The sequence below is a fragment of the Neltuma alba genome, unplaced genomic scaffold (assembly GCF_004799145.2).
Source record: "Neltuma alba isolate B1F8T4 unplaced genomic scaffold, ASM479914v2 tig00003921_pilon, whole genome shotgun sequence".
NCBI lineage: Eukaryota > Viridiplantae > Streptophyta > Magnoliopsida > Fabales > Fabaceae > Neltuma > Neltuma alba.
In genome coordinates this window covers 1-25500 of record NW_021633480.1, presented here as the reverse complement: position 1 = coordinate 25500, position 25500 = coordinate 1, and the positions used below count along the sequence as shown (strand labels likewise).

Below are 25500 nucleotides of genomic sequence, written 5' to 3'. Positions count from 1 at the left end.
ATACAACTTGATGTTGGGATGTGAAGCTGATTTCACACTAATTTCGTTTCATCGCCTCGAACTTTTGGCTATTGCTGTTGAAAAATCGGCGCCACGGCAATACCCTTTGTTCTCAAAATCTTTTGAACCAATGTTTTCCACTTCATCTCATCTTTCTTTCTTTGATTCGATAATTTTTGCTTGAAGCTCCTGAAATGACAGGATTCACACGGGTTTAACTATATAATTGAGATGAGAATAACAATATGGGTTATCAACATCGAATTTAATGTAAGCAGAAAAGTTACTTAAAGCATAAATATTTAGTGGAGAAATTTACCTGCATAAAGGAACTTTACAGGTGTGGGGATGGCCGCATAGTCGAGAATGTAACTGCAATAATTGCCACATTCTCGTACAATGCATGCAACCACGTGGGACCCTTAATTTACAAGCAACAAAATGACGAATAAGCAATTCTATCCCCTTGCAGGCTGCATTGTTAACAAAACTACATATATACATATATTATTCAAACAATCCAGATTATATACATATATGTATGTGATACTCAAAGGAGTTACAGCGGAAGACTTATAAATACCTCTCTCCATTAGCTCAGTTGATTTGATGTAGAACTCGATCTGAATAATGATAAGCTGTGGATTAAAGAACACAATTAGAGAAGAAAGAATGCAGGGAATCTTCCAGCTGGCGATTGGGCACAGCGATGGCAACTGGGATGCAGCCGTCACCAGTGGGGAACCCTCAGAGAGTGAGCAGAGATTAGGGTTTCGCTCCTGACTCAATGTACCGTATGTTATTTTCACCATCAGAAACTAACTTTAATTAATTGAGTCCATTACCCATCTTGGACTGGGCCCAAAATGACTACGGGCCACACTCAAAAATATTTATTAATTATCCTAATAATATCTAAATAGTTATATATTAATAATAAATATCTCACATTCTCCCACTTGGCCCGTATACTCAATGCCATTGCCCAGTCAAGATTAACTAAGGACATACTACAAGAATCATAGCGATAAGTCCTCTTTTATCGAGTATTACCTTCCATGTATTACAAGCAGCATCCTTACTTAATGGGTATCACTTTATGAATAAACTCAATGTTTATTCGGTTCCTGTCTCAATATTTATCAATTTCAATATCATAAATGTATACAATCTTAAACAAGAAATGATAAACCATAAATTTGATTTCATTGCTCATACCTCAACTAGTCAAATGAAGGACGAAGTCCCATGTGAGGTACATGTGAAACGAAAACATTCGGTTTCAACCCTTTCGTCAAAGGATCAGCTAGCATATCATTTGTACTGATGCGTTCAACCGAAACTTGGCCATCCTGAACTCTTTCTTTCAGGCATAGGAATTTAAGTTCGACAAATTTGCTTCGACTTTTATTCCTTTTGTTATTTGCTATGGCCACCGCAGCTGCGTTATCACAGTACATTCTTATTGGCCTACAGATTGAGTCCACAATCTTGAGCCCAGCAATGAAATTCTTTATCCAGATTGCTTGTGAACTTGCCTCAAAACACGCAATGTACTCAGCATCACCAGTAGAAGGAGCTGTTAGCGTTTGCTTTGCACTTTTCCATGATATAGCTCCTCCTGCTAATAGGAAGATGTAACCGGTTGTAGATTTATTTGTATCTACACATCCTCCAAGATCTGAATCTGAGTACCCAATTACTTCCAAATTTTCTGTTCTTCTATATGTGAGCATATAGTGTTTAGTACCTTGTAGGTATCTGAACACCTTCTTTGCAGCTGTCCAATGTGCTTCCCCAGGATCACTTTGATATCTCCCCAACATACCCACAGCAAAAGCGATGTCAGGTCTTGTACAAACCTGTGCATACATCAAGCTTCCTACCGCTGAGGCATATGGGACCTTTTCCATACGTTTTCTTTCAAGCTCGATTTTAGGACACTGATCTGAACTAAATTTATCTCCCTTTTCAATAGGAGCTACGTTAGATGAACAGTTTTTCATTCTGAATCGTTCAAGAATCTTGCCAATGTAAGCTTCTTGAGATAAGCCTACAAGACCCTGGGTTCTATCTCTATGAATCTTTATGCCAATGACATAAGATGCCTCACCCATGTCTTTCATGTCAAAACTCTTGAACAGAAACTGTTTCACCTCACGCAATAGTCCCAGATCATTTGTAGCAAGCAAAATGTCATCCACATACAAAATCAAGAATATGATCTTACTCCCACTAGCCTTGTGGTATATGCAGTCATCCATGATGTTCTCAACAAAACCAAATGATGTGATCACTTCATGGAACTTTAAGTACCACTGCCGTGAAGCCTGTTTTAGACCATATATTGATTTCTTTAGCTTGCATACCAACTGCTCTTTACCTTCTGCAACGAATCCCTCAGGTTGTTTCATATAGACTTCTTCCTCCAATTCACCATTGAGGAATGCAGTCTTCACATCCATTTGGTGCAACTCTAGATCAAAATGCGCAACCAATGCCATGATGATGCGGAATGAATCTTTCTTGGATACAGGTGAAAAAGTTTCCCTGTAGTCGATTCCTTCCACTTGTGTGAAACCCTTAGCAACCAACCTAGCCTTGTATCTATCAATGTTGCCTTGTGAGTCCCTTTTGGTTTTGTAAACCCATTTACAGCCAATGGCCTTAGACCCACTAGGCAACTGTACAAGCTCCCAAACATGGTTGTTTGCCATGGAATTCATTTCATCAATCATAGCATCATGCCATAATTTAGAGTTCGCACTCTTCATGGCCTGAGTAAACGTTAACGGATCATTTTCAACATTTACATCACAGTCAACTTCAGCAGAGTACACTATGTAGTCATTAGGTAATGCCGATCTTTTTTCTCTAGTTGACCTCCTTAATTCAACCTCTTGGGTTGATTCAAGCTGCTGACTAGGAACATCCTCTATCACATTTTGTGGAGGTTCTACTTGTGTGACAGTTTGATCAGCTTGTATGTGTTCCTCTTGTCCAGCATTGTCAACTTGAGCTTCAGGATTTACATCATGTTCAATGTCAACTCCAACAGTGGGAGAGTCATTAACTATTGATGGTCCCTCATCATAGGTGTTAGTGGTTTGCTCTATGTGATTATCTTGTGAACAATCACTCCCACTAATCACATCATTCTCAAGAAATTTGGCATTCCTAGATTCTACAAATCTTTTAGAAGGTGGAGGACAATAAAACTTATAACCTTTTGACCTTTCTGCATAGCCTACAAAGTAAGCTCTAATGGTCTTAGGGTCCAGTTTCTTTTCCTGTGGATTGTACACTCTTACTTCAGCAGGACAACCCCATACCCTGAAATGATTTAAACTGGGTTTCCAACCTTTCCAGATTTCAAAGGGTGTTTTGGACACTGCCTTTGTTGGAACCCTGTTTAATATGTAAGTGGCTGTCTTGAGTGCTTCCTTCCACAGGGAAGTTGGAAGTTTGGAGCTACTCAGCATGCTCCTAACCATATCCAATAAGGTCCTATTTCTTCTTTCAGCTACACCATTCATGTCAGGTGAGCCAGGCATGGTATATTGGGCTACTATACCTTGCTCTCGAAGAAATTCAGCAAATGGACCAGGTGCTTGTCCTTCACTGGTGTACCTGCCATAATACTCACCACCTCGATCTGATCTCACAATCTTGATTGGTTTCCCAATCTGTTTTTCTACTTCTGCTTTATATTCTTTAAAGGCATCTAGTGCCTCACTTTTATTATAAAGCATATAGACATACATGTATCGTGAGTAATCATCAATAAAGGTGATAAAATATTTTTGACCATGCGCAGTCAAGTCGGGGCAACAAATATCCGTGTGTATAATTTCTAGCAATTCAGAACTTCTCTTAGCCCCTTTATGTGACTTGTTGGTCTGCTTTCCTCTTATGCAGTCCACACAAGAATCAAACTCTGAATGGTCTAAAGATGGAAGAATTCCATCTTTACTTAACCTTTTGATTCTTTCACCGGAGATATGTCCCAATCTCCTATGCCACAGGCTAACAGAATTCTCATCAATGACACTTCTTTTAGTACCATGCGTAACAGAAAAAGATTGCGGAGAATCAGAAACAATTTTAAATAAACCATCAATCATAACTAAGTTCGCAATCAAAACAGAGTCTTTTGACAAGGTCATAAATTTCTTAGAAAGAACTAAATGGTAATCAAACGGAATCAGTCTTGACATGGAAATCAAATTCCTCTTATAAGAGGGAACATAAAAAACTTCATAAAGGTCCAAAACGCGATTATTTGAAAAAATTATGCGAAAAGTCCCAACAGCTTTCACAGGATCTCCTTTCCCACTGCCTGAAAGGACCGTTTCCTCATTGGGATGTGGAGGCCTGCTGGTTAGAAAGCCCTGCATGGTAGTCGAAATGTGGATCATTGAACCAGTGTCAATCCACCAAGTGTCATTATTAACGCTAGAAAAATTAGATTCAAAAGTAACACACGATGAAAACATACCTCTCTTTTCTAGCCATGCCTTCCTCTTGAGACACTCATCCCTCATGTGTCCCTTTTTCTTACAGAAGAAGCATCTGGCATTCCTTTTGTTAACAGCTGAAACAGCAGGGATTTTCTTCTTTTTCTTTTCCTCCTTCTTTTCTTTCTTTCCCCTTCTGCTGCCAGCCTTGGAACTTTCTGCTAAATGAGCCTCCTTTTGTGCAACCTTTCCACTCATCAGCAATCTAGTCTCTTCTTGAACACACATGGACAGCAGTTCATCCACTGACCATTTCTCCTTATGTGTGTTGTACGAGACCTTGAAAGCATCATATTGAGCAGGAAGTGAGTTCAAGATCAATTGCACTAAGAATTGCTCGGTAGGTTCCATTTCAAAGGATTTCAGCTGAGAGGCTAGGTCTCTCATTTTCATTATATGTTGCCTCACACCACCAATACCTGTAAGCCTCATAACACATAATTCAGACATGATGGCACCACCCATCTGTTTGTCTGTTGGCTTGAACTGCTTGTCCAAGGCTTCCAGGTATCCTTTGGCTGTCTCACATTTAGGGACTGCTCCCCTAATGCTTCTGGTGATCCTTTGTTGTATAAGCAGAAGAGATAAGCGGTTGCTCCGCTCCCACAATTCATACCTTTCTTTTGCCTCCTTATCATTTGAGGCATCATCTGGTCTAGGAGGCTTTTCATACCTCAAGGCATAATCCAAGTCCATACAACCGAGCTGCAGCAAAACATCATCTCTCCAATCAGCGTAGTTAGTGCTACCATCTAAGATGATTTTGTTGCTCACATCAGTCATGATTCTAGGGGCAGCAATTGGAACTGCAAATTGGAAACAGACAAATGAACAAAAAACCAAGCTCACAAGTTAGAATTTGAGGCAATCACAATTCACTGTGCCATGTATGCATGCTTAAATGAATAAAGCATACAAGTAATAAATACGTATCACTAATGTCTACCTGTGGGCAAAGATATTAGCATAGCATGTATTTATCTCAAATTGATGAAACTAGAATGCATTTGCATTTTCTAATACCTGTGGGCCACTTAGAAAATAACAAGGCCATTCTATCCCACCCTAATTAAATATGCAATTATGAGATATCTACCTGTGGGCAAAGATAAATCATAATTACACATTTAATTACAATTGATATTTCAAATCCATATGTGATTAATTAGTGCATGCGACATAATTAAGGATGTTGTGGCTATTCCTTGGAAGATGCATGCTAATCACAAATATCACAAATGTGCATTTAAATTCCAAATATGCACAACTTAATGGAGAATTTAACAAATCAATTTAATCAACTGAAGTAACTAAATAATTTAATTTAAATTCTCCCACTATTTCATGCACCCCAAGTTTAATTTGATTTGATAAATTAATTTCAATACATTTCAACTTCAAAAGAGTTTTACAAAATTCAAATAGTTAATTTAATTGCCCAAAAACATTATCCAAAATAGGCAATTAAATAACAAAACAAATTAAATTTTGTAAACATTTTCCAAATGTCAAAATGTTAAAGAAATTAATTATCCTCAATTTGAACAATTATGGAGCACAAAACAGAATTCAAAGAAACATATTACAAAACAAAATTAATTTATTTTGTACAAATACATTCTGAAAAATTAAATTAAATGGCCCAAAACAACCTTCTGGAAATAAAACCAAATGGCCCATACTTAAAAGTCTAAACAGAGCCCAAATAATCAATCCAGAAGCAAAACAAAAAAGGTTCAGGCCCAAAATGAAAGTCCAAAACAAACAGAGAAAAAAAAAAAAGGAAGTTCTGTACCAAAAAAAAAAAAACCCAAACAGAGGCCCAAATGATACTGTAGCGCACTGTGCAATTTTTTTTTTAAATGCGTGGCCCAAGCAGAGGAGGCCCAGTTCACTCTCGAAAAAGAAACGAACAAAAAATATTTTCAAAATCCAAAGTCGGGCCCAAAATGTGTCAGCCCACCACTCCTGAATTAGTGAAACTGTGCGTTTCACTAATGGGCTGAACACTTGCGTTTTTTTTTTTTTGGCCTTTATAAGTCTGGTTCTGGGTCCCTTTTTTTTTTTTGTTAATAACACGGATCCGGGTTAACCTAACCCGAATTTTGACCCGTTTTGCTGGTCTCCATAGCCGCCGGCGTCTGCAACGTTTCTGCCATGCTTTCCGGCGAAACTGTGACTGTTTTCTGACCAAAAGGGTGCGTTTTTCTTGACGTTGGAACACATCTCTAACGTAAAACAGCTAGATTCGAACTCTGTTAAGCCAAAACACATCAAAATCGCGTCTGTTGCACAGAGAAATCAAACAATGCTTTAGGGTTCTCTTCGGTCTCACGGACGGCGTTGGCGACGGCGTTCATCGGGGAAGCAAGTGCCTTCCCTCCCTCGCTCTCTCTCAATCAGACGCATACACGCACGGACATACAATCATGTATGCAAATATTTTCACATAAAGGATTCAAAATGGAAAGACGGATACACAATCATATATGCATCAACATATTAAATCATATATTAATTCCCCTTCTCAGAAAAACCCAAAAGAAAAATTTAATCAAACCAAAATAATGCTTTCAAATAATTTTTCAAGGAGAAAAATAATAGAATGAAAAGAAGCATTATGATTGAGCAAGGCAAGGTGAATCAGAAACCAGGCTCTGATACCACATGTTAACAAAACTACATATATACATATATTATTCAAACAATCCAGATTATATACATATATGTATGTGATACTTAAAGGAGTTACAGCGGAAGACTTATAAATACCTCTCTCCATTAGCTCAACTGATTTGATGTAGAACTCGATCTGAATAATGATAAGCTGTGGATTAAAGAACACAATTAGAGAAGAAAGAATGCAGGGAATCTTCCAGCTGGCGATTGGGCACAGCGATGGCAACTGGGATGCAGCCGTCACCAGTGGGGAACCCTCAGAGAGTGAGCAGAGATTAGGGTTTCGCTCCTGACTCAATGTACCGTATGTTCTTTTCACCATCAGAAACTAACTTTAATTAATTGAGTCCATTACCCATCTTGGACTGGGCCCAAAATGACTACGGGCCACACTCAGAAATATTTATTAATTATCCTAATAATATCTAAATAGTTATATATTAATAATAAATATCTCACATGCATAACCACAGGAGCCTCCTTTGCTTTTAAATCTTTATCGTGTGGACCAATTGTTCGACACCCATCTCTACAGATGTGAACCAGTGCCTGCATTGCCTCGTACAGTTCCATATACATCTTCCTTTCTTCACTCTTCCTCTTCCTCATCCTCTTTCTCTGGTCACCAGCTCATCCCAGAAAATTTCAAATCCAGAAAATTCCAGAAAAATCAAGAGGGAATAAAGAAAAGACAGGATTTTACATTTTCTTCCACAGCCATATGTTGCAGAATTTCGGTTTCCATAAATGGGTGACTCTGCTTCATTGCCCTCCAACCTTCAGGCTCTGAAACAGGTTTGAGATTCTTTGAGATCAACCGGTAACAAATTAGGCTCAGCCGTGGAGCATCGCATAGCAATGCAAGCTGAAATACGTCAACTACGTTGTCTATGGTGAGTGAACTCATCTCTAGCTTCTCTTCACATTCACGCTTCAAGTGAGGTACAACAAATGCATGTGACAGCACCAACAAAGGCAACACCAATTCCTCCATTTCTTCTTTCTCGTAGCTATCAAAGAGAACGTCAAACAGTCATCATTCCTAGTAGTCAGTAGTCACTTCGGTTATGTTATTATGCTATTCTTAAAAGAATTTGACTTCAAATTTAATTCCCATAATTTGAAAATGCGTACTTGCAATTTACTTGTAGTTCCCAACATGGAATTTATGCCATTGAATTCATTCAAGAGGAAAATTGGACATACAAAAGATTGATGATAAGGGCAAGATTAGAATCTTTTTAAAAGCATAGTTACAAACTAACAAGTCATAGAGATGCAGCGACCAGCGGCTAAAAAAATTATGAAGACGTAGAAACTGAGCAAAACGTTGGATAAAAGGGATAGAACATACCAGGATGAATACAGGAATCTAATAAAAACTCGGACAGCATCATGTGGAACCCCAAGAATGGAGATTGATCGCTGACGCTGAAGCACGCCTCTCAATACTGGAGAAGCCATCCCCTGTTCTTATGGCACCATGTAAGTGGCACGGATTCAACAAACAACGTAAAAAACACATCCACTTGCATAGTTGTTAGGAAAGAAGCAGCCGTTGTTTGAGTACACTATAAGACTATGATACAAATTCGATCGAAGTGAACGAACTTACAAGAACGTTAGAATGAGCAAAGAGAATACCACCATTGTGAGTATTAATGCAAACATCTGCTTTATAGCCTTTATCGAATAGACGATCCCATAAATCTCTTGTTGCTGTGGACACATAGCTGCACCTTCTAGGCTTTAAATTGTTCATCAACATTTTCTTGCATGTGGAACTCGTCGACGCCGACCCAGGAAAAGGGGGAGGCGATACGGGACTTAAATTCTGAGCATCCATTAGATATTCACAATATTGCTATTTATCTCAACCTCACTTTGTGCTCCACTCTCAACGGCTGCATAAATATAGAAATAAATAATCAAACGATACTACTTGGCTTTTGAAAATTAAAGCCTGAAACAGACCCAGCCAAGAATCGAACCCTTCGTACGTCGATTTTATGCCTTTGGAATTCTAAATTGGCGAAGGTTTGATTCAATCTAGAATTTCTAATGGAAGAAATAAATGCAGTCAGGAAATGTGGAATTGAAATGAAATTGATTGCAGCAGGTAGCGTGGGATTGTGGAAGGGAGGAACATAGAGTTAACGATGAATCACCTGCTTCGAAGCGTTTCTATTTGAAAGTTATAAACAAATCGAGAGAAAAGGAACACAGAAGCAGAGGGGAAATGAGTTGTTGAACCGGAGCAATGGCACATTTAACTTTTCTGATCACGCCCTACTCTGTATTCTGAAATGACGACGAGTAAAGTGATTGATGGGATAACGCAAGTAGAGTAATCCTTGGATTTCTTGAAGGACGAGATTTCAGGGGAAATTGGATCAATTATGTAATCCGAAGTTCACAGAGTCACGAGTCTATCTGGCAGTCCACTTCGCACCAACCCCCGCAACGGAACCAGCGAGCGCGCTTCTGCGTGTATAAGCCTGTTCATAAAATAACGCACGTGTCAGTCCAAAAAATATAAAAATAACGCACGTGCTTTTTCCCGCGCTGTTTCTTAACTGAGCCAACGGTCACCACATTCTCCCGATTGGGCCTGCTTTTTTGGTTTGTTCTAACGAACTTAACCTCTCTCCAATATTTTAAAACTTAAACCCAATTTGCTAACCAGTAACCATCTATACATATACATACATATATATATATATATATCTCTAAGTTCTTTTTTTTTAATTAAAAAATCACAAGCTTTGTCATTGTTTGTCTTTTTATTGATCCGTAAAATTCTTAATGAATTTCAAAAATTGATTGAATTGTTATCCTAACCAATGTATTACCTCCAGTCCTTAATATAAAAGTTAGTTTGATTTTTAATTTAATCTTAAATATAAGGTTCCAATCCACTTTATCTCTTATATTTATCTATTTTTTTTAAAGTATCCATTTATAGTAGTTACATATGTTAAAGATTTTATTACATGATAGTTCTAATGTCCACATATTATTAGCAAGGGTATTTTAGGAAAACAAAACCTATTTATTAAAAATAAGTGACTAACTAATTTTTTGAATTCATTCAAATTAGTTAATTAGCTCTTATATTAAGAATCGGTAGTAGTATTAATTTTTTTTTGTTCAATTTATTAGTTCAATCAATTTTAAAAATTAACTAATCTGTAGTAATAGTTAATTTGTTATTTTTTATTCAAATTGAATAATCCAATATAACTTTCGCAACCAATAGTTGGGACAGATTGGGTGCCAACAGAATATTGATATCTACGAAGGATGATAAAACAGAAGCTATTAATAAACAGAGAACAATTTAATAGCAACATTGAACATTGTAAGCTTATTGACTTGGGGTCAGAAGGGCCTAGATTTACATGGAGAGGCCCCATCACTCAGTATGCAAATAGGCTATACATGAGATTAGATAGAGCCATGAGCAATATACAATGGCGAAACTTATTTGGAGAAGTAGTGGTTCAAGTAGGTCCCCGGGTATAGTTAGATCACGACCCGTTGTTCATTTATCTCACTCAACCTTAAGGGAACAAAGCTCAAAGACCCTTCAGGTTTGAAGCAGCCTGGCTCACCCATGATAATTTCAAAACTATGCTTTGAAATGCCTGGTCGAGCGATCATGATGTGTGGGAAGAGTTAAAGAGGCTGGAGGCTGTGTTGAGGGATTGGAATATCAAAACTTTTGGACATATTTCTAAGAAAAAGAAGGAACTCATGCAACGTATTGACGATATCCACAGAGCAACACAAGAAAAAGTAAGTCATTATTTGGAAGAAAGAAAACTTCAAGAGGAACTCAGAGAAGTGTTGTTTCAAGAGGAGGTGTTATGGTTTCAAAAAGCATGGACAAAATGGTTGACTGACGGAGACAGAAATACCTCCTTTTACCATGCTAAAACCAAAATAAAGAGAAGGAGGAATAGAGTTCAAACACTTAAAGATGACCAGAACAATTGGATAGAAGGCAAAAATGAAGTTGGCAAGCTTGTTAACAAGTTCTTTCAAAGGTTGTTTACTGAAGAAGATAAAGAAAGGCCTTGGGTTTAGACCAAACAGACCTGGCCATCCATTGATTCAGAAGAATGGGCAGAAATAAATGTAAACATCTCAAATGAAGACATAAAAGCTGCTATGCTTTCAATGGGAGGATTGAAAACACCAGGTGATGATGGATACTCAGCAATTTTCTTTTAGAAAAATTGGGAGCTCATAGGAAATGATGTCTGCAAAGCGGTGAGGAATTTATGTAAAAATCTAAGAAGAATAGAAGAGGTGAACAGCACTATGATTACTTTGATTCTAAAGGTAGATTGCACTAAAAGAGTTCAACAGCTTAGGCCCATCTCCTTATGTAACGTGATCTACAAATGTCTTTCCAAAGTGATTGTGGTAAGATTAAAGGAGGTCATGGCATGACTAATATCCCCCTTTCAAGTTAGCTTCCTTCTAAGAAGGAATATTCACGACAATATCATCATTGTTAATGAAATAATCCACTCTATGAGGAAGAAAAAAGGGAAGAAAGGATTTATGACAATCAAAGTGGACCCGAAAAAAGCTTATGACAGACTCAGTTGGAAATACCGCCAGAGAGTCTTGGAGGAATTAGCTGCCCAAAGATATGATAAATAAAATCATGAGACGTGTGGATACTACTTCAACAAAAATTCTCTGGCATGGAGAAAAATTAGAGACTTTCTACCCTTCTAGGGGTCTTTGACAAGGAGATCCTCTCTCCCCCTATCTCTTTGTGCTCGGCACAGAAAATCTTACACATATGATTAGTGAGAGAGTTAGAGAGAAACACTGGAGAGGAATGAGAGCGGGTCGAAATGGGCCCATCATATCACATATTATGTTTGTTGACGATCTTGCTCTTTTTGCAGAGGCAGACTAAGATCAAATTGATGTGATTCTAAAATGCTTGTAGGGGTTTGGAGACATGTCAAGGTACTGTGTGAGCCAGGAAAAGACTCACATCTACTTCTCACCCAATGTAGCCCAACATCAAAGGAGAGAAATTTGCAATGGAAGCAAATGCAAGCAGGTGAACGAATTGGGACACTACTTGGGTGCAGATATTTCATTTTCGAGAAAAAGGAGAAAACAAATCAACAACATTATTGATCGAGTGAAGAAACAACTCAGTAGGTGGAAAGCTTCTTGTCTCTCAATTCCCGGAAGGTTAACTTTAACTTTGGTGAAATTAGTGACTAGCTCAATGGCACTCTATCTGATGCAACATGACAAGATATCTTATGGAGTGACTGAGCAACTGGAAAAAATACAGAGGAGTTTTGTATGGGGCGATACAAAGGAAAGCATACATTGGCATGCAGTTGCTTGGGAGAAGATGTGTAAACCTAAGGGTGAAGGAGGTGTAGGAATCAAGTCACTCAAAAGCATGAATGAAGCCTTGCTCATTAAACTTTTTTGGAGAGCCCATCAAAACCCAAAGGATCTTTGGGTTAAGGTGATTCAAGCAAAATATGGAGGAACAGGCCAAGGTGATAACCAATTGGTAAGGAGAAGTGGAGACTCAAGACTACAGAGAGAACTTACCAAGCTGTGGGAGGCATATGTTACGAACTTGGAATATGTTCCAGGAGAGGAAACGAGAGATGAAGAGGGGAGGCATACAGAAGAGAAAAAGTTGCACTGGAAACTAACGAGCAATGGCAAGTTTACCATTGTAATTAAGTGCTTATAAATTTCTTCATGCTGATAAGGAGAGAGCGGAAGAGATCATATGGAAGGAATGTTGGAAAATTCAAGCTCCGGAGAGAGCAAGGCTGTTCTTATGGCACGTGTTAGGCAAAAGGTACTAACAAAAGAAATTACTAGAAGGTGGGATGGAAGTGCGAGAAGGTGTAAAATCTGTCAAAATCAGACAAAAACTCTAATCCATGCATTAAGGGATTGTCCACATGCAACATATGTGTGGCGACAACTAGTGCCAATTGACAAGAGAGCAAGTTTTTTTGGTAAGGAGTGGTCTGACTGGTTAAAAAGCAATTTAATAAGGAGATCAATGAATAGATATGAGGGAAACTGGGCTGATATTTTTGCTGTAGGATAATGGTTTATTTGGAGATGGAGGAATAAGAAGATGCATGAGGAGGAATTTATATTATTGAATCATGCAGTAGAAGTTATTCGATCCTATATCAGCAATTATCAGCAAAAATGGGATGGTAATAGTTTGGAGGTGATAAGAAGCACCACAATAATGGTCACTTGGGAGGCACCACAATCTGGGCGGTGCAAACTAAATGTGGATGGGAGGGTGTCTTGTGATGGAATAGCAGGTTGTGGAGGAGGTATAAGGGGAGACTATGAGGAATGGCTAAGTAGTTTTTCAGTTCGATTAAATAATTATAGCTCCGTGAAAGCCGAAACATGGGCAGTCCTTGAAGGTCTAATATTATGCTTGGATAGGGGGTTCAAAAAAGTCAAAGTGGAGACAGATGTTGCACAGATCACTCGAGCTATGCTATTTAATGACCCGGTAATCGGAAATGTGCAATTATTCACAAGGATTAGGATGATGCTGGAAAAGAAGTGGCAAGTGTAGGTGAAACATTAAGATGATGCTGGAAAAGAAGTGGCAACTGCAGGTGAAACATGGATATAGAGATAGTAACAGAGTTGCGGATAAAATGGCTCACTTGAGTGCTTAACAAAGTGACAGGAAAAAGATCTAGTCCTCGCCACCTTTGGAAGTGTGTCAAATGCTCCAAGATGATTGTTCAGGATTAGGTGTCGTGCGTAGAGTGAATATGTAACTTCTTGGGTTATCCTCCTTCACCAAAAAAAAAAAATAATAATAATAAACAAAGAACGGTTACATCTTGAAAGTTGCAAAGCATGTTTCCAAACACAGGAGAACCTGGGCACAAAATCCTAAGGGCCGAAAATTCTGATAATAATGGGCCTCTATACCCAATTAAACTTGTATGGGCCAGTAAGTTAAGGTCCAGTTGAGAACAATTGGAGAAAAAGACCGTTTCCATTCCTTTGTACCAAAAGAGGAAAAGAAGCAAAAAGACCCTTCGGCTCCCATGAAGTACGCAAGCCTCACGGTATGCCAATAGAAAGCGTCGATAGACCTAACCATGTGACTGTTTACGATTTTGAAATTGAATAAATTATCCAAGAAAATAAAAGCCCAAGAACGATGGAGGCCCAAGAAAAACAGTTTCGATTATTCCAACCGAGAATCAGCTTGGATGGAGGCCCAAGAAAAGCCCAATGCACATATGAGGTTTCAGAATCACTATAAAAGTAGACATGTCCAATGCACATACTTCGCCACTTAATGTGTGCTTGAGCAATCTGGGTAATGAAGTCATGCATGTACGGTCCAAGAAACTCATTAATCAGACAAGAAAAAGCTGAAACCTTTTTTTTTGGGGAACTGAGACAGAAAAACATTTTTTTTAATTACTCAAAACGTACCAGAATTTTGGTGGTAAATGAGGGAGTGGAAAATTAATGATGACACACAAGAATAGTAAGCATGGATCATCAAGCAAATTGATAATGCAACAGTAACATATGGAAAAGGAAAGAGAATAATGGTGGGGGTGGTTGGGAAAATGATGAAATCACACTGAAATTAAATATGTGTGTGTGTGTGTAGACACACACCCACACAATACTGCTTCTTCATCATCATCATCCATGGTGGCCAAAGCAACATTGAATTCGGCGGCAATATATATCACACACACACACACACACTAATATCTGCAACTTCCACTACTTCATCTCTTTAATTTACTGAGTTTCACATAAACAGGTAAAAAACACATTCATGCACAGTACATGTGCCTAATGATCCCTTGTGATGAGGACGTACGTGAGGGCATTGATCAGAGAGAGGCACATATATAAATTGTGATTGGGATTAAATGAGTAAAAGCAGAGAAGTGAGTGGCCTTGGAACCATAATTTTCTCTGCAGCAACCCATTCTGCATCTGTAAGCAAAGAGAGAAAGAGAAAGAGGCGAAGCTAAGATCATAATGGTGATCATCATTTCATGCATCGATGGTCAAACAAGGTGCTGACCATCTTGGGTTTGCTGATGGATGTCTGGGAGTCAAAGTCTTAGTCTTTCCATTTCTCATCACTAATACCTAAGCACCTACTTGGCTCGGCTCGGCAGCACACAGGTTTAGTTTAATGATATTATAGAGAGAGAGAGAGAGAGAGAGAGAGAGAGAGGAGTGGATAGAGGAGGAGCGTCTTGTTCATAAGGTTGGGATCACATATTGGAATGGGGAGTGTGCTTTCTTTTTATAAAAACCAGTGGGATCAGCCTTTCACACGTGAAGACGCTCCTCCTCCTCTGCTATTATATTCACGTGTGCTTTCCTACTTTCATCAATTCTTTCTCTCTCTCTCTCTGGCCCCCCCTTTTCCCTCCATTTCCCCTCACCTTTCACATATCATACCCTACGCACATATACATGAACATACATATATATATATACACACACACACAAAGAGAGAGAGAGAGAGGTTGTGAGTCGTTCTTATGTCAATGTCACTGTAATTTCCAATGCTGGCTGCAAAACCCTAATGGGGTGATCACTGTGTGAGGGACTTTACTTTTTGATGGAGTTGTGAGGGAATATTATTGGATTGGAGGGTTGAGTTTATGGGGTTTACATATTGAAGTTGGGGTTTTGTTAATTAGGGGTTTTGGGATTGAATAGTGTTAATGGGATGGTGGCATTCACTAGCCAATGTTCAGAAGGGGGTCAAAGGGAATAAATACTGTAAAAAGATGGCATTTTATTTAGCAGTTATAATGGCTGTGCAGGTTTCGGATCCTGTGTCATTATTACTTTAATTTATCAATCACTCTTACTTAATACACCATTTCATTTGTTTTTTTTTCTTTTTAAGAAATATATAAGGGCCATAATCTGATCTTCTCTTTCTTTTAATTTACTACTAATGCAGACTCTCACTGCTCTCTGTTCTGCTTCAATTGGCTCTTAATAAATTCTCAAATTCACAGGGTCTTTTGCCCAAAAGAAAATTTTGCGGTTCTTATATGGGACTTTGATGAGTGCATTTGGTATTATAATTTTTATTTTTTAAATTGGAAAAAATATTTTCTTCAATAATCCCTCAAATCCATAGCCCCTTTGGGTCCTTGAACTTACGTGTGTACATGTTTAGTTATAGGGATTTCAGGGGAAAGAAAAATAAATTATTAATGTTATTTGAATACATGATCTTGACTTGAACTTGTGATTCAAATCTCTAACAATTTGAAAGAACTTGATTAAGAATATTGACTCTTAAGCCTTTTTTACCAGAAAAAAATGGAACAACGGATCCAAATTGTAATCTCACTTCCCAGATCCAAACTTCTAAAATCTCCCTGACTAATCAGTTTGTGCGTATTATTATCCTACGGGAACTACATAAATATATAAATAATTTTATAAGAATTTTGATGATACCTTATCTTGACAGTTAAGAAACAAAAGTGCGAAGACATCGTTTGAAGCCAAATCTGGCTAGATTACTCCATAAATTAAATATAATCAGAATTCAGGGAAAACAAGAAGATGATTAGGAAGAGACAAAAAGGGTTTGATGAAGGGAAAATAATACTTTTAAAAATGCATAACATTAATCATAAACCTCGTAATTCATCCATCCACATCATATCATCCATCTCTCACTGACTCTCAAATTCACATTCAACTGATCCATCCTTCTACCTCTGTAAGTCGACAATAATATATTAAGTAACAATGGAAAAGTAATATCCAATTATATATTGTATTTCCAAAAAAAATCATTCAAAAAATGACCAAATCTAGAGTTATTTACACACACACGTGTTCTTTTGAAAAATCTCATAGTTGTTGCGTCTTTTAAGGTCGTTGTACATAATATCGTCCCATTAAAAAAACGAGATGGAAATTTAAGAGAGATATTAAGATTAGCACAATGCTTAAATATGTGCAGAAGAATTAATGTAGACCACAAGGACGTGTGAACCCAGAAAAAGAGATATACGGCCAGCCGGTGAGACCACTTGTAATAATGCTAAGAATAATGGAGCTTATTATATAATTGCAAAAGTCTAAATTTAAAGTAACGGAATTATATCCAAAATTACTCTTCTAGTCCTTAATATAAAATCTAATTCTTGAGCTGATTTTAGTCTTAAATATAAGACCCATTTCTCATATTTATCAATTTTCTCTAAATTACTCTTATGGATATTCTCTCAACCATAATCAAGTAAAAAAGGGAGATGGTGTATTAAGAAAGATAATTATGGTGTTTTAGAAAAAATGTATCACTTTTTTTGTAATTAACTAACTTTCTTAATCTAATCAAATTAATTAAATAAGTTTTATATTAATAACTAGAGGAGTATATTATAATGGGCAGGTTTATGCTTTTTGGCTTATGTAAGCCTGTAAGTTTGAGAATGAGAACGTACGAACACAGAGATGCTATAGAATATCCATACCTTTTTAAATCCAAATAATGATGCAAGGTGGTTATTTATCCAAACACGAGGGATTATTTTGATTACAAAAGCAAGATATCAATCAAAACTATAATATCCATTTTTATTCTTGATATGATGAAGATCACTTCATTTTTTCAAAAAAAAATGCATTAAATCCGTCAAAAGAAAAGACTGCTAAAAAATATTTCATATACTTTTTCGCGTATTATAGTTCTGTAGAGGAATTAGACAATAAACGGGTGGAGAATATATGTCTAATCCAACTCTGGACCTCAGCTAATACTGAATTTAATTTTAAAGGATAATTTAATTTTAAAGGGTAGATACGAAATTTAAATTAAAAACGAGAGCTTTAGTTTTTTTTTTTTATTTCATTTTTATTTTCGTCTTCCAATTTTGATTTGATAGTTGTATTTTATTTTTGAACGTAATTTTGTCTATCAGTTTTTATTTATTTTAAATTTTTTATTTAATCATAAAGTAATCTTTTCCCCTTTATATTTTTCTAATCTACCTAACACTTTCAACTATTTTAATCAATTTGCCACGCAGAATTTTCTGTCAGCCACTTAGCTGGATAATAGATGCTGGTTTTGAGTGACGAAAAGCTTGAACAACTTTTAAAAATTAACAGTCAAATTGAAATATAATAAAAGGGGAAAAAATAACACACGGTTAAAAAATGAATATCAAATGAGAATTAAATAAAACGAAGAACTTATATTTAAAGTTTAAAATTTGTATTGTTGATTGCTGAAGATCATTGTAAATTTATAAATGCCTCTAACAAAGTTTCAAAAATTGATTTTTACTCCCAGATTTTATACTCAGTCTTCTTTTGTTCTCAAATTTGCCTAAAATTTTTGTTGTCGTCAAAGCTAGGTCAAAGCAGGACTGAAATTAGATTATTCTGGACTTGTAGCGAGAAACCAAATGAAACGGGCAATAAAAACTAAAAATTAAAAGCATAAATGTGTGGTTAAAAAATAATAATAAAATCAGTGAAGATGATGAAGGGTATGACCAAAGTGAAAGGGCTTTGAATTAGAAGGGACAAAACTTCCCATCCAACAGCTGTCCTTAGCACCAAAAGCGGAATTGCACGCACCTGACCACTTCCTCTTCCACTCCGAATGAATCTCCCAACATAAACATATTGAGATTATTTGGGATTCGGATCATCCGCTGTAAGTCTGTATAAATCCCATAACCCCCTCTCTAACCGCTAATTATAATTCCTTTCCCTCCTTTTGGCGGCACCAACATCGCCATTTCCCTCTCAATCTTCTCCTCTTTTCTCTCACACTCTCTCTCACTAACGCTCCTGTATTTAGCGGTTAGATTCCATGAAGTGAACAATCTCATTCACTTTCTCTGATATATATGCACGTGCTAAGGTGAGAAACCAGAACAATGGCGACCTCTGCCTCTTCGTTTTCTTTCTCTAGCCTTTTGTGTGAAGAAGATGAAGCTAGCATTTTGAAGGTTGGTGATGAGAATTCTGGCATGGACTGGATGAACCCATGTTCTGTTTTCGAGGATGAAGAGGAGTACATTGAGATTTTGTTTAAAAGAGAAATGGGGTTTGCACCCCCAAGTGATGATTGCTCAACAAGTGCTGCTAAATGTCTCAAGAGTGCTCGTGTGGGTGCCATTGACTGGATTTTCAACGTTAGTTTCCGTCAGCCAACCCAGCCATTTTCTTGATTTTTCTTGTTTTGAAAAATCCCTGCTTTTCCCCCCCTTGAATTGATGGAGAACTTCTTTCTTTTGCTTTGATTCAGACAGGGGCGAAATTTGGGTTTAAATCTCACACCATTTACTTATCAGTGACTTATTTCGATCAATTCCTTTCAAGGCGATCCATTGATGTGAGAAATCGAGTTTCCCTGATGATTTCATATTGCTTTTGGTTTTTTTGAATTACACTTTTGATTTGCTTCTGTTATTTCTAATGTAGGAAGCGAAAGATTGGGCCTTTCAATTATTATCGATGGCATGTTTATCTTTGGCAGCGAAAATGGAAGAGCAAAACGTACCAACTCTATCTGAATTACCGGGAAAAGAATATTGCTTTGAGAATAAAGTGATTAGGAAAATGGAATTACTAATTTTGGATTCCTTGGGATGGAAAATGGGATCCGTGACTCCTTTTGCATATCTGCAGTACTTGGTCAAGAAATTTTCCTTGGAATCCAAGCCAGAAGCAATAATCTCAAGAGCTGTAGGCCATATTATGGCAATCGTGAAAGGTAATTCATCTTCACAATGTACACTGAATAAAATCCCTTAACAGATAGTATAACTGATTTTTGTTCCACGCAGATATTAGTTTAACAGATCATCGTCCATCTGTTATTGCTTCTGCTGCCATATTAGCAGCTTCTGACGCTACATTGACGAGACACAGTGTGGATCTTTGTTTAAGCTCGATATCCTGGGGGTCCCTAGAAAGTGTGAGTTTGATTGATCTTTTTGCTTCCAATCTTTGTTATTTAGATAAAACAATTGGAGGAACAGAACACAGTTTGATGGAATTTTCTTTAATGTTATCCAACAGGAACTTGTATTTTCCTGTTACAATCTAATGCAGGAAATAGAGAGAAGGAAAATTAAGACTCCTGACTCAAATTTGTTGTCAACACATTCCAGCTTCACAGATGTTTTGGAGAATGCCTCTGTTCTTTCTTCTGGGACCAAGAGAAAACTCACTTTCCTAGAAAGCGGAACTGAAAGCTATCCTGAACAAAAGATACATCGACCTTAGTTATAGGAAGATTAATTGTTTTTTACTGATTGGATTATATGATCTTTTTTCCACTGAAGATTTTATTCTTTCATAGTTCATAGGTCTGCTAATGAGTGCCAACCACCAGTTCGTGGAATGATTTGGTATTTGATCATTGGGGTTTTATTTTCCACATACCCTACTAAAGTGTCAACCAGTGACAACCATGACAGAGGAAAAGAAGGTAAATAAATAAAGAAAAAAAAAGAAGAAGAGCAGATAGAATTAGCCTACCGTAAGAGGGAAGAATGAAGGTGACTAAAAGTCCAAGAGCCATATGAGCTGTTTGAAGGCTATTTTTCCACTGTGATGCAGGGCAGTGTTTGTTTTCTTGAATTGCTTATTGCCACTTTTTCAACCGCATTTATTTATTTATTTATTTTTGGCCTAAGCATGTAAGCCATGGTAGGACTGGGGCAATCCTGCCCTATGAGAGGGAGATTGTGATGTCTTTGAAAAGGCTGAAAGCCAGGAAGGAAGAATGAGGCGTTAGGGTTTGATTGATTTGCTGTATCTGAGAAGCACTTGGGGCGGGGCCATTAAAGAAAGCTTGTAAAGTTGAGTGTGATTTTGCTTGCTTGGGAAGTGAGAGGACCTTTTTTGAACAGGGCCGAGAAACTTTGCTTAAACTGTTTTTCTGTACCTTGATTATTGATGCATTAATATTACTATAGCCCTGAAAATGGTAAATCCTCAGTACAGTGCATTGGTAGTAATTAAAATCCTTGATAATGTATCACAAATCAGACGATCAAACTAGGCAATCTGACAGCTCACTTTGTACATGTTTTGGTTGCCACCCACCTTCAGAGAAATGTTCTATTCTCCTTTTTTTACTCCTTAAGTTTATGCATTCTAACATTATATGCCATTGTCACCCTCACTTTCCATCTTTCACACACAACATTTCTGTACGTATGTATTATATGTGGACAAATCAAGAGACATCCCTATATCTAGTAGATAACACGATGAGCTGAGATTGCTATTTGCTAAACTAAAGTAGGGAGTAGGGCCCAGTTTATCACCATGAAATTAGAGATACGGAGGATGAGATTCATAAGAGGGTTGTGTCAGAATCCACATGCTCTTGTAGGGAGGATGAATATGCAGAGAGTCATCCAGTCTGGCCCCAACCTTGTATTATGGTGTAAACAAATTACCGTGACCAGCTTATTGTTCCCTTCCTAACTGGTTCACATGCACATTTCTATTACCGACCCAGATTCTTTCGTCCTCCACATTTCTTGGTTAAAAAAGCTGTACTTGTTGATATCCAATTATTCATAGTGTGGTTATACTGACCCAGACTGACAGATAACTAGGATTTCCAAGGTAAACGTAAAACAGGATTCACATGTTCAATGATAAGGTGATAATAATTTAGGATCGCAGTTAGTTTCACCGACTAATGCCTGCACCATATATGCAGAAGAAAATGGCGTGCAATAGTAAGGGTCTCCTTAGTTCAGCAATATGGCCAATGAAAAGGACAATGGCAATAGAAGTGAGTTTGGCTAGTTGCGTTGAAGTTCAAATTTTGCTTCCGTATGCATAACTGTCAGGCAGAGGGGTTGCAGAGGTGTTTGTTGGACCACAATATGTTCACTATCGTACGACTAAAGGGGTTTTGTTCTTATGTATTCCACAGGGAAAACGTTCTTGTGTTCTTTTCTGTTTAGCTTCTTTTGATTGGACAAGAAATTATTTGTCTGGCTCAAAACTAAATGCCAAGAACGATAAAGGGGGAGGGACCAAATTAATACTCTTACGTTGCCACATTTGGTTGTGCATTGGGTGGGAATCGTCCTACGTCTCCCGCGGTTCCAAACAGAGACTGTTTTCCAATTTGGACACAATCATACACCATCATGTGTGTCTGTACCAGTGACTCTTATCACTAAGAAAAAATGCATTAGATAAAATGGGTAAGTGATGGTTTCACAGTGACTTGATTACTAACATGCTAAATTTACCAACAAAGCTTAGAGAGAATATACAACTGTGATTCATAGGGATGGTTCAGACAGGGATCTTCTTTAAGTGAGCAGCAATGGGCATGCCTAAATATCCAATGGAAACGCTAAACAACCAGTAGATGGGAGCAAGGGGTGTGGTGTTAGCGTAGGTTCCTAAATACTCAACTATTATTATTTGAAACAAAACAGTGACACTTATGACAGCCACGAAAACATGATTATCCAATATGCCCTTAAAAACATCTATTTCCTCCATCTCGCGTGAGCTTATCTCGTTGAAAACCTGCAGATGCCAAAACCGGCACGTGATATCAAATGCTTCAGTTTAATGTTCTTCCTTCCATATTCAAATGAGATAGATGAATTACCTGACAGAAGACAAATGTGTTGAAAATAAGTGTGTTTAACAAGATATCAGAATCTGGACCCTTCATTCCAAAGATCCATTTCCCTTCGGCCTGGAGAATCCATATCACTAGGACTTGATATAGAGATTGGCCTAAGATATTCCTCCACATAACATTGCTGATGAAACTTCCCCGCCTTCCCACTGGTGAACGTTTCATTAGTTCGTCGTTTGGAGGTTCAGTTGCCAGGGCAAGTGCTCCAAGTGTGTCCATTATCATGTTCACCCACAATAATTGAACTGCCGTAAGAGGTGCACTTCCTGAACAAGGAAACTCATTAATTACGATCATAGGATTTAGAAAGAAGGAATTGAAGCGGGATGTTAAGCTCATAAAGTGAGGTGAACTAGTGAGGTTGGTTCTCATACCTGTTGTGCATGCTGAACTGAAGTTCACTAGTAAGGCAACCACGTTAACTGTCAGCTGAAACTGGACAAATTTTTGAATGTTTATGTAAACTGAACGTCCCCATTTTGCCACTGTCACTATAGTAGAGAAATTATCATCCAGAATTATGACATCAGCGCTTTCTTTAGCAACCTGTTCACAAATCACATTGTTATTGTCACCACTTGTTATGGGCTTTTCCTTTCTCTTTAACGCTATCTTGTACTTATTTAAACCATGCAATGTTTGGTTTGGACTCACCTCAGTTCCAGCAATGCCCATTGCAAGTCCAATGTCTGCTTCATGAAGGGCAGGGGCGTCGTTCGTTCCATCACCAGTTACAGCCACAACTTCTCCAAACGTAGTACGCAGTTGTTTCACTAAAGTATGCTTATCTAGTGGTGAGGATCTGGCCATAACCTGGAAAACAAATTGCACTTTGTGTTATTGAAAACATCAATAATGTTGATGGTTCATAAGTATTGAAGCAATCATATGAATCACCTGAATTTTGGGAATTAGTTCAAACATTTCCTCCTGAGTCTTCTCTCTGAAATCTGGGCCTTCTATTGCTATGCCATCGTCTGTTAAAATCCCACATTCTTTGGCTATAGCCTTTGCAGTATTAATATTGTCACCTGTGACCATTCTTACTCTTATTCCTGCTGAGCGACAGATTGCAACAGATTCCCTAACACCAGGACGAACAGGATCCTTGATACCAATGATTCCTATACAAGTATATCCAGAAATAGGAATGGGATCTTCAGCAGAGAACCCATTTTCCAATTCCACATAGGCAAGGCATAGAGTTCTAAGTGCCTCACAAGCAAATGAGTGGATTGTTTCTTTAAGATAATCACTTTTCTCTGCATCAAGGGGTACGACCTCTCCGTTTGAATTGATCACTTTGTCACAAGCAGCTAGAACGATCTCAGAAGCACCTTTACAATGAGCTCGAAAATTTCCTTCAGGCAACTCCACAACTACACCCATCCTTTTCTTTTCTGAGTTGAATGGCTCAACTTTCACAATCTTACATGCTTTTCTCTCTTTCTGAAAATCCCCACCTTGTGACAGCCCATACTCCAATATTGCAGCTTCTGTAGGCGTCCCCAGGATCTCACGTTTCCTTTTGCTTTTTCTTTAGTCACAACCTCTCCTCCAGTATTATTAAATATCGACTCTAGTAACAATTTCATAGCAAAATCTGGTAACTCAGAGCGAAAACTAGAAGAATCCTTCTCCTCATTGGTCAGTCCTTGATGTTCATACAAATGCATGTTTTGACGACAGTCATGCGGTTGGTCGTCAACGTTCCTGTCTTGTCACTACATATACTTGTCGCTGAACCCATGGTCTCGCAGGCAGCCAAATGTCGAACAAGGGCTTTGTCGTTCATCATTTTCTTCATAGCAAACGCAAGGCTCAGCGTCACAGCTAATGGCAACCCTTCAGGGACAGCAACGACAACGATTGTAACTGCAACGGCGAAGAATTCCAACATCTCCATGGCGTCGTCCCCAGACACAGTCCAAAATCTTCCTTCATGTCGTCGACGTGCCATAAGTCCCTTCATCAAAACTACAAAAGTAAGAACCGCGAAGAATAGGCCTATCTTCCCTATGATAGTGGCCACTCCATTCAGTTTCACCTGCAATGGCGTTTCATCGTCTCCACCTTCACTCAATGTAGCCATTAATTTACCCCATTGAGTTCTCATTCCTACAGTTGTGACCAACATCTTGCAGGATCCATCTTGAACCTTAGTTCCAGAGAGAAGAAATGGATTCTGGGAATTCACCATCACTGGCTCGCTCTCTCCAGTTAAACTTGACTCGTCGATCAACACGGAGAATCCTGAAACAAAGAGTCCATCTGTGGGGACTTGATCTCCTATAGCAAGATGCACAATGTCGCCGGGAACTAAATCATATATCGACATTTTTTCCTATACCCATTTCTTGTGACCTGCATGGCAATCTTTTTTTTCTCCTTGTCTAAATCCCTGAACTGTAATGATTGGCGATAATCACTTGTCGCTGTCACAAACACGACCAGAAGGATACTTACGACGATTCCTAGGCCATCGTGAGCTCCTCTGGGCCATCCTTCTGTCGCTATTCCAATGACGAGAGACACAAGAGCACACACGCCTAGGATCATTAGCGTCATGTCTTGAAGGGCTTC

At 38.0% G+C, this 25500-nt stretch overlaps 3 protein-coding genes and 1 pseudogene across 3 annotated transcripts; 2 read left to right on the top strand and 2 right to left on the bottom strand.

The window, feature by feature from the left end:
- Window positions 1-26: 26 nt before the first annotated feature.
- Window positions 27-9403, bottom strand: LOC114743052 (BTB/POZ and TAZ domain-containing protein 4-like). Its single transcript, XM_028931263.1, has 9 exons — window positions 9365-9403; window positions 9188-9254; window positions 8812-9100; window positions 8551-8663; window positions 7900-8206; window positions 7665-7814; window positions 7078-7087; window positions 320-473; window positions 27-189 (listed from the first exon to the last, which is right to left on the bottom strand). The coding sequence occupies exons 3-9, from the start codon at window positions 9040-9042 to the stop codon at window positions 69-71; spliced, it is 1086 nt and encodes a 361-aa protein (XP_028787096.1). The 5' UTR covers window positions 9043-9100; window positions 9188-9254; window positions 9365-9403; the 3' UTR covers window positions 27-68.
- Window positions 9404-13347: 3944 nt separating this feature from the next.
- Window positions 13348-13812, top strand: LOC114743057 (uncharacterized). Its single transcript, XM_028931266.1, has one exon. It carries the CDS (start codon window positions 13348-13350, stop codon window positions 13810-13812), a length of 465 nt encoding a protein of 154 aa, XP_028787099.1.
- Window positions 13813-19060: 5248 nt separating this feature from the next.
- LOC114743056 (cyclin-D5-1-like) lies at window positions 19061-21220 on the top strand. Its single transcript, XM_028931265.1, has 5 exons — window positions 19061-19420; window positions 19534-19620; window positions 19710-20001; window positions 20075-20205; window positions 20310-21220. The coding sequence occupies exons 1-5, from the start codon at window positions 19163-19165 to the stop codon at window positions 20514-20516; spliced, it is 975 nt and encodes a 324-aa protein (XP_028787098.1). The 5' UTR covers window positions 19061-19162; the 3' UTR covers window positions 20517-21220.
- LOC114743053 (calcium-transporting ATPase 2, plasma membrane-type-like) lies at window positions 20965-25497 on the bottom strand (annotated as a pseudogene).
- Window positions 25498-25500: the final 3 nt, after the last annotated feature.

Bases quoted from the DNA above. Each gene is read 5' to 3' on its own strand.
- LOC114743052 (XM_028931263.1), bottom strand. From the start codon at position 9,042: ATGGATGCTCAGAATTTAAGTCCCGTATCGCCTCCCCCTTTTCCTGGG. The intron at 8,207-8,550 runs GTATGTTCTATC...TCTCTTTGATAG, and splicing joins AGATTCCTGTATTCATCCTG to CTACGAGAAAGAAGAAATGG. The intron at 7,815-7,899 runs GTAAAATCCTGT...GCTGGTGACCAG, and splicing joins ATATGGCTGTGGAAGAAAAT to AGAAAGAGGATGAGGAAGAG.
- LOC114743057 (XM_028931266.1), top strand. From the start codon at position 13,348: ATGCATGAGGAGGAATTTATATTATTGAATCATGCAGTAGAAGTTATT.
- LOC114743056 (XM_028931265.1), top strand. From the start codon at position 19,163: ATGGCGACCTCTGCCTCTTCGTTTTCTTTCTCTAGCCTTTTGTGTGAA. The intron at 19,621-19,709 runs GTGAGAAATCGA...TTTCTAATGTAG, and splicing joins TTTCAAGGCGATCCATTGAT to GAAGCGAAAGATTGGGCCTT. The intron at 20,002-20,074 runs GTAATTCATCTT...TGTTCCACGCAG, and splicing joins TATTATGGCAATCGTGAAAG to ATATTAGTTTAACAGATCAT.